Genomic DNA, 15,561 nt, shown 5'->3' with positions numbered 1-15,561 from the left:
AGGAGATTTTCGTAGGAAAGTGACAGAACACAGGCCATTGGTAAACATTGTTTTATTATGGTATAGACAGCAAATACACACGACTACAGACAGACCTTCGAAATAATCACCCAAGGTTTCCACTCTGCATTGCGAACGGTGGGGCAGGCGCTGAATACCATTCGCTGCATGTGTATTGCTAACGTGTGACACTTCTCTCCGAAATGCTTTTACAATGTCCTCTTTGTTAGCAAACCGTTGTCCATGTAATCGCCTCTTGACTTTGGGGATTAGATCATAGTCATAGAGAACTGCTATTTTAATATACGATCGTTGCTCCTGCTTGTTGACTTCCATTTTGTGTCGCTCTGCCTCACACTAGAGCTGGGAACGGAGTAGTTGCTCCTATGATTGCAATCGGCAGTGCGAGTGCAGCGCTCCCTCCGGTATTCTCCGGTAGTAAACTGTTGTTTGGAAACCAATCGGTGTTTTCGGTGGGCGAGCGGAGGACGGAGGAACAGTACTGAATGTGTGCTCGCTTGCAGTTCCAGTGGTGGTGCGCAACGGATGTGGTAAATACTGCTTTATAAGTACGAAGAAGGCGAATATATGAAATATATACGTTCTCATTTATCGTTGGTGTTTAATAATATATATATCCAATAAAAGTCCATGCAAATAGAATAACACCTTTTTCATTACATTACTTTTGAAGTGTAATATATATGATAGACTATGAAAATATACTGTCCGGCCCCGGGTTCGATTCCCAGGCGGGTCAGGTATTTTTTAATTGTAATTATTAATATCCCTGGCCTGGGGACTGGGTGTTTGTGATGTTCTTTAATCTTCCTTTCCTCACACATAACATTCCACACTACCACCATTCCAATTACACGCATGTTCATACAATATGGTGCCAGTAGGGGGCAAAAGATCCACATGGGTCGACGCCCCGAACAAATAGCATTTTCAAGAAAACGACCAGTGTTGGAAAACAAAGCGAGAAGCGGGACTCGAACCAGCGATTACGGAGCTCGAACGCTAACCACTCGACCACCGCCGTTTCGTGTTCATGACCCCAACGCACCGGTACATATTGGACGCGAAAATTTATCTTGCGATTTTCTCGAGAACGCCTTCGTAATACGCCTTACTACTTGCACATTATGTTGTCCTAACGGACTACTAAATGTGTACAAAGTTTGAAAGTAGTCCGTGATCCGAACGTCGTGACCTCCCCTTGTAAGTGTATTGTACCTGTATTCAGTCTGTGCTTATTAAATTTGCGTCTATATTTCCTCTGCTTGTTGTGTTTTGTAGATAATGCAAAGTATATTAGAAAATAATTGTGGTATTAGTTTGATATTTAATCCCTTTTTAGATGGTATTCATGTTTTAGAATATTTAAAGGAATTTAATACATGTTTACAGAAATTTGTACCACAAATGCCACGAAGACCGTCTGATGCATGGCATTTCTTTGAAATGACTGATGATAAACACCAGCAAAATGCAAATGCATCACAAGGATGAAATGAGCAGGTCGGCTTCAGCAGCAGAAAACAACATTGCTGTATTAAGCGAAACAGTTACGTTGTGAGAAAAGGGCATTGAATAGACGGGTGAAATACCTTTACGTTGTCATACCAGTAACGTGTTTAAACGTGCCGCTACAGTACATTCACTCGGTAGTTAACTCGGTACCACCGGGTGATGACGTCACAACAACTGCTTCGCTCCGCACCGCTCCGTCCCAACCACTAGCCAGCGCTCTACCGTCTGAACTACTCAGCCCGGTACAGCATATAAACAATTCCAAGCAGTTCTTTCTCTTCAGTAATAAATGAGCTACGAGTATTATTTATATAGCACCTGTTCACATGCAATGGAATATAATTATTACTTAAAAATTCTAACTATTGTAATATTGTAAATGCAATATTCAATCTACATTATTCTATCCACCTGCACCTATTGCAACTTCTTATACTCTCATCTGTTTACCCTCCAGAGTAAGTTTTTCCCTCGGACTCAGCGAGGAATCCCACCTCTACCGCCGCAAGGGCAGTGTCCTGGAGCTTCAGACTTTGGGTCGGGGTATACAACTGGGGAGGATGACCAGTACCTCGCCTCACTTGCTATGCTGAACAGGGGCCTTGCGGGGGGATGGGAATATTGGAAGGGATAGACAAGGAAGACGGAAGGAAGCGGCCGTGGCCTTAAGTTAGGTACCATCCCGGCATTTGCCTGAAGGAGAACTGGGAAACCACGGAAAACCACGTCCAGGATGGCTGAGGTGGGAATCGAACCCACCTCTACTCAGTTGACCTCCAGAGGCTGAGTAGACCCCGTTCCAGCCCTCGTACCAATTTTCAAATTTCGTGGCAGAGCCGGGAATCGAACCCGGGCCCTCGGGGGTGGAGGCGGACGCAAACTGAATTTCAACAGATCAAAATCTATTATTCACAGCGTAACAAATAATGAGGCAATCTTGAAACGACTGCAGCATTTGAATGACAAACGTAGAAAAACACATGCATATGTGGACTTAGTATTGAAACCTAAATTGTAATTCCACCCAAGATCACCGTTACGACACTGCCCGCATTAAAGCATTTGAATTTTCCGCCAGTGAGTTCAATCGGAGGACTATCGGAGGTCTGCAGAGGAAGAGCGAAAACGATTGCTCTGCTCCGCTCCTACCGTTCCCAGCTCTAGCCAGTCTGTCTTCGTCTTAGCTACAGACATGGACAAAATTATTCATACCCCTAGCCATCCAATACAAAATGCTTTATTTGCTGGACCAATACGGAATACAGGTAAAAATTACAAACCCAAACGTATACCTTGTACCGCAGTAGTCATTACAAAGCACACAATAAACTGGAAGTACATAACAAAGCAACAAATGCATACTCCATGACACTACATGTCTGGACATAAGTATTCATACCTTACGTGTAAAAATGGGGTTTGAACGAGTAAAGAGGAAAATGTGTTGTTCTGTGGCATTAATTGTGTAGTAGATGCAGACAGAGACGGACTGATCAGCTGGTCATAGACGGTACTAGTCCATGGCGAGGAAAACCAAGGAAACGTCTGTTGAAGAGAGACGACTTTTTCTACGCCTTTACCACCAAGGAAAATCGTATTCTGAGGTCGGAAACATCATTGGAAGTAAACCAACTGTGCAAAGGTTAAAAGGACAGGATGTTCTTATAAGGAAGAAAAGAAGTGGACGTCCGAAGAAACTGACCACACGAGAAGAAAGGTTCATAGTAACCACAATTAAAAAACAACCACACTCTACATCTTCGGCAATAGCATCGCAGCTGGCAGAATATTTCCATCATGCAATGTCAAACAAAACAGTAAGGAGGGTCCTTCATCGTGCTGGGTATCGACCTAGGGTCCCAAGAAAAAACCGCATATTACGAAAGTGAATCGACGGAAGAGACTAAAATTTGCAAAAGAATATGTGACGAAAGATAATGAGTTTTGGTCGACAGTGATGTTTACAGATGAGAGTAAATTTAATATTTTCCGAAGTGATGGATGCATTTTAGTGCGGCGACGCCCTAACACAGAGCTCAATGAGCAGAACCTCGTTACCACTGTGAAGCACGGCGGGGGTGGGGTTATGGTGTGGAGCTCAATGGCCGCTTCAGGTGTCGAGGAGTTGGTATTTATGGACAGATTTCAATATTTGAACATCCTGAAAGTAAATGTTCGCAAAAGCGCCGAAGAGCTTGGAATTGCTAATGAGTTTTACTTCCAACACGACAATGACCCCAAACATACGGCGGAAATTGTTCGTTTGTGGGTACTCTACTACACGCCGCTCACGTTAAAAACACCTCCACAATCGCCGGATATAAACCCCATGGAACATCTATGGAGTGAATTGGAGTGAATTGGAGTCCAGACTAAGAAAACACCACATAACAAGTAAAACACACTTGAAACCGTTACTACAACAAGAATGGGGAACATTTCATCTGAAATAACACGGGAACTGGATTTATCAATGCCCAGCAGGTTAAAAGAAATAATATACAGGAAAGGCAAACAAACGCGCTACTGATCGAGTTGGTAATATCTGTTTCTTCATTGAGTTGTGAACTCTTCTGGAATACGGTATGAATACTTATGTCCAGATAAATAGTGTCATGGAGTACGGATTTGTTGCTTTGTTATGTACTGTTATTTACTTCCAGTTTATTTTGTGCTTTTTAGTGTACACTGTTGTACAAGGTATACGATTGGATTTGTAATTTTGAGCTGTACTCTGTATTGGTCCAGCAAAAAAGGCATTTTGTTTTGGATGGTTGGGGTATGAATACTTTTGTCCATGTCTATATGTCATGTTCCACAGTTTCATCTGAGATTGAATCGGTTCGTCATTGGACGTAGAGCTGGGAACGGAGCAGTTGCTCCTATGACTGCAATCGGTAGTGCGAGTGCAGCGCTCCCTCCGGTATTCTGAGAGTCAACTCAAGACCTTAGCGGTCCCTTTGATGTTAGCCAGACTTCTGGTCGGTGAAAAGGCTTCCGCAGCGCCAAATAGTTCCCTAGGTTTGTTACTTGTTCCTGAAGTCAGGAGCTTCCTTCAGTTTGGTTAGATATTTGCCCTGTATAAATATGGAAAATATATCACAGGTTGTATGTTATTCGGGTTCGTTACCAACTCTTATATTTCATACGTTGATGGATATGAATAGCTATTGTTCTCAGTGGTGTATGTAGCAAAATAATAATTATTTAATATGATATTGATATCTTATTGCACTATGTACTTAGTAAGCTTTGTTCGAGTTCATTCCATTGCTGATAAGTTCGATTAATATGTGCGACGTTGAAGATGGATCCAAGAAAACTGTTGGCAGTACTGGTTACAACAGCATGTTCAGTTTCATAATGGCTGCTAGCTGTGAGCAAGACGTGTGTGATGCTGTGACGCTTGAGTCCCCTGTAAAATACTTTAAAGCTAACAAAAGTGGAGAAAAATTAAGTAGGAAATCTAAACCAAATTGTTTTAAACGTTTACAGTAGCCTGTGGGCTGTGGAAGACGTGGTGAAAAACACCGCGCAGCTGACCGGCGTTTCTGTGTACAGTGTTTACGCTGCTCGCGTGGAATATAAACTCCACGAAAAACCCAAGTCTCCAGCGAAAGGTCGATGTGTCAGCTCAGCATTCGCCGTAAATAAAACAGGAAGGGCCTTACCACGGTATGGGAATAGGATCCTTGGCATATTCGATGATAATAATAATAATAATAATAATAATAATAATAATAATAATAATAATAATAATAATAATAATAATAATAATAATTTGTACTTTGCTTTATTTTCGTAACCGCCCCTACCTGCAGAAATGTTGTCATGAGGGGATCATGAGTTCCTTTTTACCTTCCGAATGACGAGACAACAATATCTACAACATTCCTAGAAACATTGTATTTTGCAATCCCACTCACAGGTTTTCTTCAGCTATTTGAAATGTGAGAAACTGCCACTGACAGTCGTTGCACGAGAGCGGAATCGTATACTTATGTTGTAAGTCCCCATGTGCCTCACACAAATTGCATTATGAAATAAAAATAAACCCTGCTTCTTTTGCCTCGGTATTCGTCAGTAATCTGTAGGTTTTACATGGTCAGTAAAGGAATAAATAGGTATGGTACATAATCAGTGTAGATCTATGTGAAAGGATGTGATTTTGTTTGATGCTTCACTATTTCAGAATGAAGTACTTGTCAGATAGACGCACGGCGTTAATAATAAGCTGGTTGTGGAGGAGATGGAGAACGGAGACGAGAAGGGGGAACAGGGGACGTGCTCACGTGCGGAAGGATACTTTTCCTAAGCTCTTGAGTTGAATTTCTTATAGTAAACTGTTGCTTTTAAAGTATAGTAAACCGTTGCTTACAAACCAACCGGTGCTTCGCAGGGCGAGCGGAGGACGGAGGAACAGTACGGTACTGAATGTGTGCTCGCTTGCTGTTGCATCCGTGGCGCGCAACGGATGTGCTAGCGACATAGTAAATACTGATTTATATGACGAAGGCGAATATATGCAATATATACATTCTCATTTATCGTTCGTGTTTCATTTGTCGATTACTTTTGTAACAATTTGCTTTACGTCATGCCGTCTTATGGCGACGATGTGATAGGAACGGCTAAGGAGAGCAATTTCTAGGCGGGAGATAGTGGGTTCAAATTCCACTGTCGGCAGCCCTGAAGATGATTTTCCGTGCTTTCCCATTTCTCCTCCAGGCAAATGCCGGGATGATACCTAACTGAAGGCCACGGCCGCTTCCTTCCCACTCCCAGGCCTTCCTATCCCATCGTCGCCATAAGACCTATCTGTGTCGATGCGACGTAAAACAAAACAAAAACGTATCCCCGACCCAAAGTCTCACGCTCCAGGACACTGTCCTTGAGGCGGTAAAGGTGGGATCCCTCTCTGCGTCCGAGGGAACACCCAACCCTGGAGGGTAAATTGATAGAAAGATTATTATTATTATTATTATTATTATTATTATTATTATTATTATTATTATTATTATTATTATTGTACTCCTATAACCACTTCTGTGGTTTTCTGCGACGTTAAGGTGCCGGCAGTTTGTTCCACATGAGTTCTTCCATGTGCCGGTACACCTGCCGACATGAGAGACTCGTGAACCGCCGAGCAAAGTCGGAATTGAAACCGCTAGCTTGAGCTCAGAAGGCCAGCGCTCTACCGTCTGAACTACTCAGCCCGATACAGCATATAACCAGTTCCAATCAGTTCGTACTCTTCAGTAAAAAATGAAATGGCGTATAGCTTTTAGTGCCGGGAGTGTCCGAGGACAAGTTCGGCTCCCCAGATGCAGGTCTTTTGATTTGACGTCCATAGCCGACCTGCGCGTTGTGATGAGGATTAAATGATGATGAAGACGACACATACACCCAGCTCCAGTGCCGGCGAATAAGGTTAACATTCCCGACCCTGCCGGGAATCGAACCCGGGACCCCTGTGACCAAAGGCCAGCACACTAACCATTTAGCCATGGAGCACCGGACGTACTCTTCCGTAATAAATGAGCTACGAGTATAATTAATGTAAGAGCGTCGTATATAATACATTTTATATGCAATGGAATATAATTATGACTTAAACATTTTTACTATTAATAATATTGTAAATGAATTTGCAACGGTATAATATATGGTAATATTCAATCTACAGTATTCTATCCACCTGCACCTATTGCAAACTGAATGTCAGCAGATCAAAATCTGTTGTTCATAACATAACAAATAATGGGGCGATCTTGAAACGACTACAGCATTTGAATGAAAAACGTAGAACACATGCATCTGTGGAATTAGTACTGAAATCTAAATTGTAATTCCTCCTAAGATCACCGTTACAACATTGCCCACATTAAAGCATTTGAATTTTCCGCCAGTGAATTCAATCGGAGGACTACCGGAAGTCTCCGGAGGACGAACGAAAATAACTGCTCCGCTCCGCTCCTACCGTTCCCAGCTCTACTTTGAAGTGAAGTCTTGGCTGTTCTTTCCTCAGCCTATCGAAGAAGATAGGCACGCATGCGCAAGAGGCGGAGTTCCTGCTTTGTGGCAAAAGGGTTAGAAATTCTTGCTGAGCCACGCTGAGCTGTGATCTGCACAGCCAGCACCCGGCATGGAGCGCACGACTAACGTGGTTGTGAGGAGAGTTGAATGATTTGTTATTCTTTGGCTGGCGTCTTTTTCATTGCACTGTGTTTGATTGTAGATAATATTATTAAAACCATTTATTTTTCAAATAGACAATGTGCTGCAGCACTTCAGCACATAAGGTACGGCCGCCCCCGGTCGTAACTCGGTGTTCTCAGATAAAACGTTCTGCTGGTAAACAACGGAACAAAGTAAAAAGACTCAACAATTGTTCCAGTACCAGGAATCGAACCCAAGCCTTCTAAACGAAAGTCAGCTACCCTAGCTAGTATACAACACCATAGCACGACATAATTAGTTTATTCATACTTCCACGTACCTGGTCAAATTTATTACGATTTATTAAATATTGTATTTATTAAATATTCTATGAAAAGTAGTAGACAGATAGGCCTACCTGCACTGCTGTTTCGCTGGGAACGGTGCTAGTGGTTCAAAACGAAACTTCATCACCATGCCAATTTGCAATGGACAGAGACGGAACAGCATCTGCCTGCAAGATTTTTCTCTGCGGTAATCCCAGTAGTTCATTTCTCAAATCTCGTTCATAATCCTCTTGACGAAAATGTATGGAACATACTCTGGCATTATCAGGATTAAATTTGTCACTTCGTTTACAGCGCAACACCCACACTCGCCTTATCTCCACATGTTTTGGAAATCTGTGGTACAAGACACCAGTTGTTTTCAATCCCCAATTAGTACATTGTGCCATGGCACAATTAACTTTATATTTAGAAACCTTACTCGTCGTTAACACAAGCATCAACACAACACGGAAAATGTTACAAGACTGCGTACCGCAAAATAGATCTATACTAAAAGCGAGTTCCGTATCTTTCACCGCAACAGCTGCCGACAGGAGACCCCCACGTGACGTCAGCATGAGGCGATGTGAGGCCTACGAGAAAGACAGGCCGCGGCGCGCACGTCATACCGTTACCTACGTTGCAACGGTCATACACTGAATGTCACGTGACTCGGCCGGTCTTACTGTAGACAATGTATATATCCCAGGCTCACGCGAGAGACTATCGTAGCGTGGTAAATGAAATACATTCCAGCGTATTTCAACCTACTAAAATAACACTCCTGAACTACAGATTAAATGAAACACAGTGTTTCTTACTATCCTTGGTTGAACAAACACTAAAAATCTTAATGAGGTAAAGATGTGCACACTCAATAATGTTAATGTTTAATGTACAAGGACATTCGCAATAACATTCATGTAAGAAATATCTTATTGAATCCAGGGTGAAAGGTAGGCCTATTGTAAGCTATTTACAAGTCTTACATTTGTTCCACTCCATACCTGGCTTCCGCATCATATCTAATACTTAAATTTTGCTACCTTCCTCGAAGTTACCTTGGAACCACCTTATCCAATTAGAAATTAAATGAAATAGAGTGTATCTTACTAGCCTTGGTTGACAAAATCTAAAAATCTTACTGCAGTAAAGAGATGCACACTCAGATAAGTCAAATGTTGCTAATGAAAGTGGTTAATGTACAATTAAACATATATTTACAATAACATTCATGTAAGGAATATCTTATTGAATCCAAGGTGAAAGGTAGGCCTATTCTAAGCTATTTACAAGTCTTATATTTGTTCCACTCCATACCTGGCTTCAGCATCATGTCTAATACTTAAATATTGCTACCATCCTGGAAGTTATCTAGGCTTATTGTAAGCTATTTACAAGTCTTACATTTGTTCCACTCCATACCTGGCTTCAGCATCATATCTAACACTTAAATTTTCATTTTTCATATATCTGTAATTAAATAGGGTATTAATGTGTTACCTCTAAATCCTCAGCACTGGTGTTGTAATTTATCCTACTCGTGTACTGCAGCCCAACATTGCTGAATGATGTGAACAACGTTGAGGTTATATACACATTTTTGTAAATAAATACTTACTTACACCTCCGCACACAACACTATGAATATAAAGGAACTGTTGCACAACACCAACATATTCACATAAATACAAAATCTCCGTTATTTCCTTCCATAATCCCCAATAAACTAGCAATAACACCGCAAGAACACATGAAATAACCGGCTTCACTTTACCATAGCTGGGACTGGACTTGTCACGTGACTTTAACGGGCCATGGCCTGTGTTTCTCGTCGGCCTCGGAAGTGATGCTACGCTGTAAGCAAAACGCGGGATTCAGGAATGAGCCCCCCTGTTTGTCTCCTATTCGCGAGAAAAGAAATAATTCCTCTGACTTATGACTCGACCTACGTACCGCATTATCCTGCTGATTCTATTTTAGGGTGTTCTAATTAGGTGACCAAAGAATGAGATTCGTTTTTTCTGGTAGTGCTCATTACCAGTTCTATTTCTTTGTAGACTGTTTCATTAGAAACTAGTCTCCAGTGTCCATTTCCTTGGTTATTTTTTGTTTATACATGTTCTGATTATTCTGCTTTCTATTTTTAGTATTCTGTCTATTGCTGCAGTGTTAGTTGTTTTGAAAATGGTTGTACTAGCATACCATATGTTATTTCTAGTTGTATGGCAGTTTTATAATGTTTTAATTTTGTGGCTGTTGAGAGGTCCTTTTTTTTTAATGTGTTCTTGGTGACATACCGGTATTGAGCTTTGATTAATTTGTTTATTATATTATGCCATGTTTGATTTTTGTTAAGGTTAATGTTATAAATTCACCTAAGTATTTAAATTTGTCTATGATTTTGATTTCCTGTGTTCGACTTGTTGGCTGAATGGTCAGCATACTGGCCTTCAGTTCAGAGGGTCCCGGGTTCGATTTCCGGCTGGATTGGGGATTTTAAACTTCATTGGTTAATTCCAATGACCTGGGGGCTGGGTGTTTGTGCTGTCCCAAACATCCCTGCAACTCACACACCACACATAACATTATCCTCCACCACAATAACACGCAGTTACCTACACATGGCAGATGCCGCCCACCTTAATCGGAGGGTCTGCCTTACAAGGGCTGCACTCGGCTAGAAATAGCCACACGAAATTATATTATTTTCTATTCTCCTACTTCTATTTTCTTTGCGAGTGGTGGGTCGGTTAACATGATTTCTGTTTTCTCAAAGGATACTTTGACGTCAGTTTTTTGTGCTATTTCCTGTAGTAATTTAATTTGTTGTCAAGTTTCCCAAACATTGTTAGATTGAAGAGCAAGGTCATCAACAAATCATAAACAATTTAAGGTTGTTCAATCACAGAGATAAACTTTGCAACTTAAGAACAAAGATGAAAAGAAGCAACCAACAGAATCAAGAACCATTATATTATAATATTCCTCTGTTTAATGCCACTGGAGCAGTTTTGGTATAAACAGACTTTTACCATTGCATAATGACATGTATATAATTATTTGTGTAGATGATATAAAATCCTGTAGTTCATATTATGATGAGATGCTACTTTTTTCATCTGTATTATTCATCACTCTGAGAAATCAATTAGTACCTATCTTTTTTCATGCAGTATATAAAGAAATTAATTTAAAATTATGACAAGATTCAAAGATAATGAATACAGAGTAGCTATTTTCTTTTTGATTAAGTGAAACAAGATCCAACTATTCAAAACTGAATTGAATCTATCATGACAACATAATGTTGCAGAGCATGTGGCAATTATTAAATATTTGATTTCATAGTAGGCTTGTTTTACATGGGTGTAAGTACTCGCATTCAATTTCTAAATTAAATATTAATCAAACCTGGTAATCAGTATACCAAGAAATACATAATGTACAAAATTCTTTAACATTTCTCATGTTCCAACAACGAATATTGGTCTTGTACCAGGAATCATAAGCAGCCAAATGTTTTCTCTATGTTAAATTCAGGAGGGAGAAAGGGAAATCCCAAATAATAGTGATAATTATCACTAGTCTGCTTTGAAAATCACAACATTTTAATGAAATATAGCAAAGTAACTAATAAAACAAAAATGGTTTAATGTTATTTCAATGAAATACACAAGGGTGAGTAAAAACCTTCTCCACAGTACTCGCACTCTGTCTACAACTCTAAATTCTGGAAGTGAGATATGGAGACACAAGACATTAAATAACAAAAATCAGGAAACTATGTGATGTCAACATTTGAAATGACCCTCTCCATTCAGCGCCAAAACTTGCTTTCATATATTCATTTATTTTATATATATAATAATAAATTATATATTACATTAAGGCTTACTCAAGATGCAACATTAATGACACGAAGTCTCAATCTACAATAACGCTTCGGAGGTCTTAGCTCTCAAGTAGCCAGCTGTCTCGCTTTAGAGCAACAAGAACAGGAAATATGATGTCTCAAAGGCAATCTTCATCGCTTTAACATTCCACCTTGCACAAACACTTCACTAGTAGGATATGGCTGGGAATTGCACCTCCAGCTCCACATCACCTCCATCTGCAGTTACAACCACACTCACCAAGATCAACAAAATGTCCATCTAAAAAGCGTAGTATGCATGAGGACTAGCATAGAAACACATGGCTTCACCACCAGCCAGACTTAAGGATTGCACAGTTTTTTATTCACACACTCAAATGATCAAATAAATCTGATTTCCATATTTTTACAATTTGCAAGAGCCTATACTTTAATTTTATCTTCCAATATTCATAGCTTCAAAACATCTTTGCCAAAAAAGGGAAATAATTATAATGCCGAAAGAATAACAACGGGTCAATTCACACTTTCTGACATATGCACAAAATATTAATAAACAACAACAAGGGGAAAACATTGCCTTTCAATAATAAAAAAAAAGTATGTAAATGCCAGATTTAACATTTCATTAGACATTCAATACTATAGCCTTCAAATTAAATAATCTCTTCTCTCTCTCTACGAGGAAGAGCTGTACCGTCCCTAAATGATCTAAGCCAATGGCTTCAAATCGCTTAAGGAAATAATGGAGGATACAGAAAAATATGAGGTGAAATACCTCCTTTACAATCACATTTCACACTTAAATAAATATACTATTCATCCACAGCTCCTATTGCAGTTATAATACCTCAATGACTGACAAAAGAGGTATTTACTAATATGACTTGCTTTTATAAAACTACAGAGCTATTTCTCTCCAGCACCTGTGGCATTATGCCATGACAACAAATCTAAGTCTGACTCTCTCCAATAGAACACACAACAGGTTACCTGCAAACTATGATGCAGCTCCAAGGATTGCCGCAGTAACTGCTCCTGGAAATGCTGCAGCAGTTGGCACTAGTGGAGGGGACAGGGAGAGTCTTCTTTGGCTATTTGAAGTTCCTTTAAGAGGCAAACCTTCTCATAATTGCTATGCCTACTTGAAATTTTAAACCTTACTTTTTTCTTCTTAGCAACTCATTAAATACTTTCAATTACGGTTTCATTAACAACTGTTTCAGCAATAATGCTAAATGGATTGCTTGATAAACTTCCAAGCAGAAAAGGATTGACAGCATGCCTCAAACATACGGTATCAAGCGAGCAATCCGCACTATCATGTCCAGCATGACAAACCACATTTTACGTGCAGTTGAGGAACGCATCATTAAAACTTGCCACATGAGCAGTACAGCCATAAGTTGTGTCATCCGATGCATCCAGAACAACCTGAAACAACCAAACCATGCCTTAACGGTAATCCTTTACTTCTTACATTTAATTTTTTAAAAAATACCCCTCATGCAGCACTTAAACTATGAATGTCTCGGTACATGAATAATTGGCAATATCCAGAGCAAAAAACAAATACACACATATACATGACATTTGTAGAACTTGAAAGGCATTTATAATTTTCTTCGGCGAAAGCTATTTGAGATTCTGAAAGTGATCGGGATCAAACACTGAGAAAGAAGAATTATCTACAACAGGCTATGTGCTGATATCAGGTTTCAACCTTACTTACCACCACCACCACCACCACCACCACCACCACCACAGCAAGATGTGCAGGCTGCCCATAGGAGTCAACTACAAAGACCTGCACCAGACCTCTCCGGAGTCCACATCATCACATCGCATCGCATCGCATTGCATTGCAACGCATCGCATCACATCACATGTAAAAATCAGTTTGCAGTAATAAGAGTAGAAGGCTATGAAAAAGAAACAGCAATTGAAAACAAGGATGAGGCGGGACTACAGTTGGTCCCCCCCCTCCTTTCCAATGTTTATAGAGAAAAGGCAGTAAATAATAATAATATAATAATAGCACATGAATGTGCATGAAGTTTTATGGAGTCAGATCTCCTTACTGTACTCGTTCAATGATCTAATTCGATTTTTGCAGTACATGAAGTGATACCTTTCATATGATTTTTCACATAAGTTGCATATGCACCGACTGTTTGGTTCATGGAAGTGTTTTGTTTTACACAGTTTGTGGTAGAAGCCGTGAATAGCAAGTCTTGTGATGCCGGTTCGCATGCTCTGATTGGGTTTGGTCCAGCCTCTGTCATTGCATCTGTACTATAGAATTCGATCCAGATTTCTTCTCTTGTGCGTTTTTTCTCATTGAGCACGTCTTCTGATGGTTTAGTGGCAGTAAAGGAAATCAAAGAGGAATTCGGGTATAGAATCACTACTTAAGGAGGGGAAATCAAAACTCTGAGATTTGCCAATGATATTGCTATTTTATCTTAGTCTGCAGAAGATATGGAATAAATGCTGAAGGATATAGACATACACTTGGAAAGATGAAAAATAAATAAATCCAAAACAAAAATAATGGATAGCAGTCTAACAAAGTTAGGTGATACAGGATATATTAGATTAATTAGGAAATGAAACCTGAAAGGAATATTGTTACTTAGGTAGTAGAATAACTAACTAAGGCAGAAGTGAAGGGGACACAGAATGCAGACAAGCACAAGACAAGAAGGCCTTTTTCAAGAAAAGACATTTGCACACTTCACACGCTGATATGTAAATTAGAAATATTTTTTTAGGATTTTTGTGTGGACTGTGACATTGTATGGAAGTGAAACTTGGAAATATGTGTGTGTGCATGTGTGTGTCTCTCTCTCTCTCTCTTTCTTGAGTGGAATTTGCTTATAATGATGAATGTAAAAGATTTGTTATCTAGAAACAAACTACTTTATGATGTTCTTATTATTTTTACTTTCTTACTTAAATTTCAATTTGTCCATTTTAAATGTGTGTCTCTCTTCAAGAGATGATGTTTCCTAATCACCCTATCAGTTTCAGATATTTTTAAAATACACCAACTTACTTTTAAGAAACCAGATTCAAAGAAGAAGTGATATAAATAACTGACATGATTTTTCGGGGCTCTGAATAAAACTACAGTACATTACATATACTTTTACTATAATAAGTTATGCTAATCAGGAGAAATAAGCAGAAAGACGATTATAACCAGCTTTCATTCGAATGTAGCAGCAAGAACCTAATGATATCAAAGAGTTAAATGAAATATTTAAATTACACAGCCCTCCTGCCAATCTTACATTTCTGGCAGTACTGGGAATCGAACCCAGGTCTCCGAGGATGGCAGCTAATAGCACCGACTAGTACACTATGGAGGTAGAAATAATCATCATAATCATCATCATCATCCTTCAACCGTCTCCAGTCGCCTGGGTGCGGTACAAGAGCGATCTCCATCTTTGTCTATCTAAGTATATTCCTTCCTTCTCAAGTTGGTGCCATTCCACTCCTCTTCCTTCCAGGTCCTGCTTACTTGACTGATCCACTATTTCCTTAGCCTACCTCTAGGTCTTTTGCCTTCCAGCTCCTTTTCTAGCCATTTTCTTGGCGTTCTCATTTGATCCATCCTTTTTACATGGCCATAACATTTGAGTCTGGATGTTC

At 39.8% G+C, this 15,561-nt stretch overlaps 1 protein-coding gene across 1 annotated transcript in view; it reads right to left on the bottom strand.

Moving 5' to 3' along the window:
* Positions 1-11,623: 11,623 nt before the first annotated feature.
* Positions 11,624-15,561, bottom strand: part of LOC136866372 (putative fatty acyl-CoA reductase CG5065) — a 257,496-nt gene continuing 253,558 nt past the window's right edge. The window contains exon 8 of the mRNA XM_068224970.1: positions 11,624-13,335. Within this exon, the coding sequence (XP_068081071.1) occupies positions 13,188-13,335 (148 nt within the window). The 3' untranslated portion in view covers positions 11,624-13,187. The remainder of the gene's footprint in view (positions 13,336-15,561) is intronic.

Source organism: Anabrus simplex, chromosome 1 (assembly GCF_040414725.1).
Source record: "Anabrus simplex isolate iqAnaSimp1 chromosome 1, ASM4041472v1, whole genome shotgun sequence".
NCBI lineage: Eukaryota > Metazoa > Arthropoda > Insecta > Orthoptera > Tettigoniidae > Anabrus > Anabrus simplex.
This window is presented reverse-complemented; position numbering and strand designations above follow the sequence as displayed.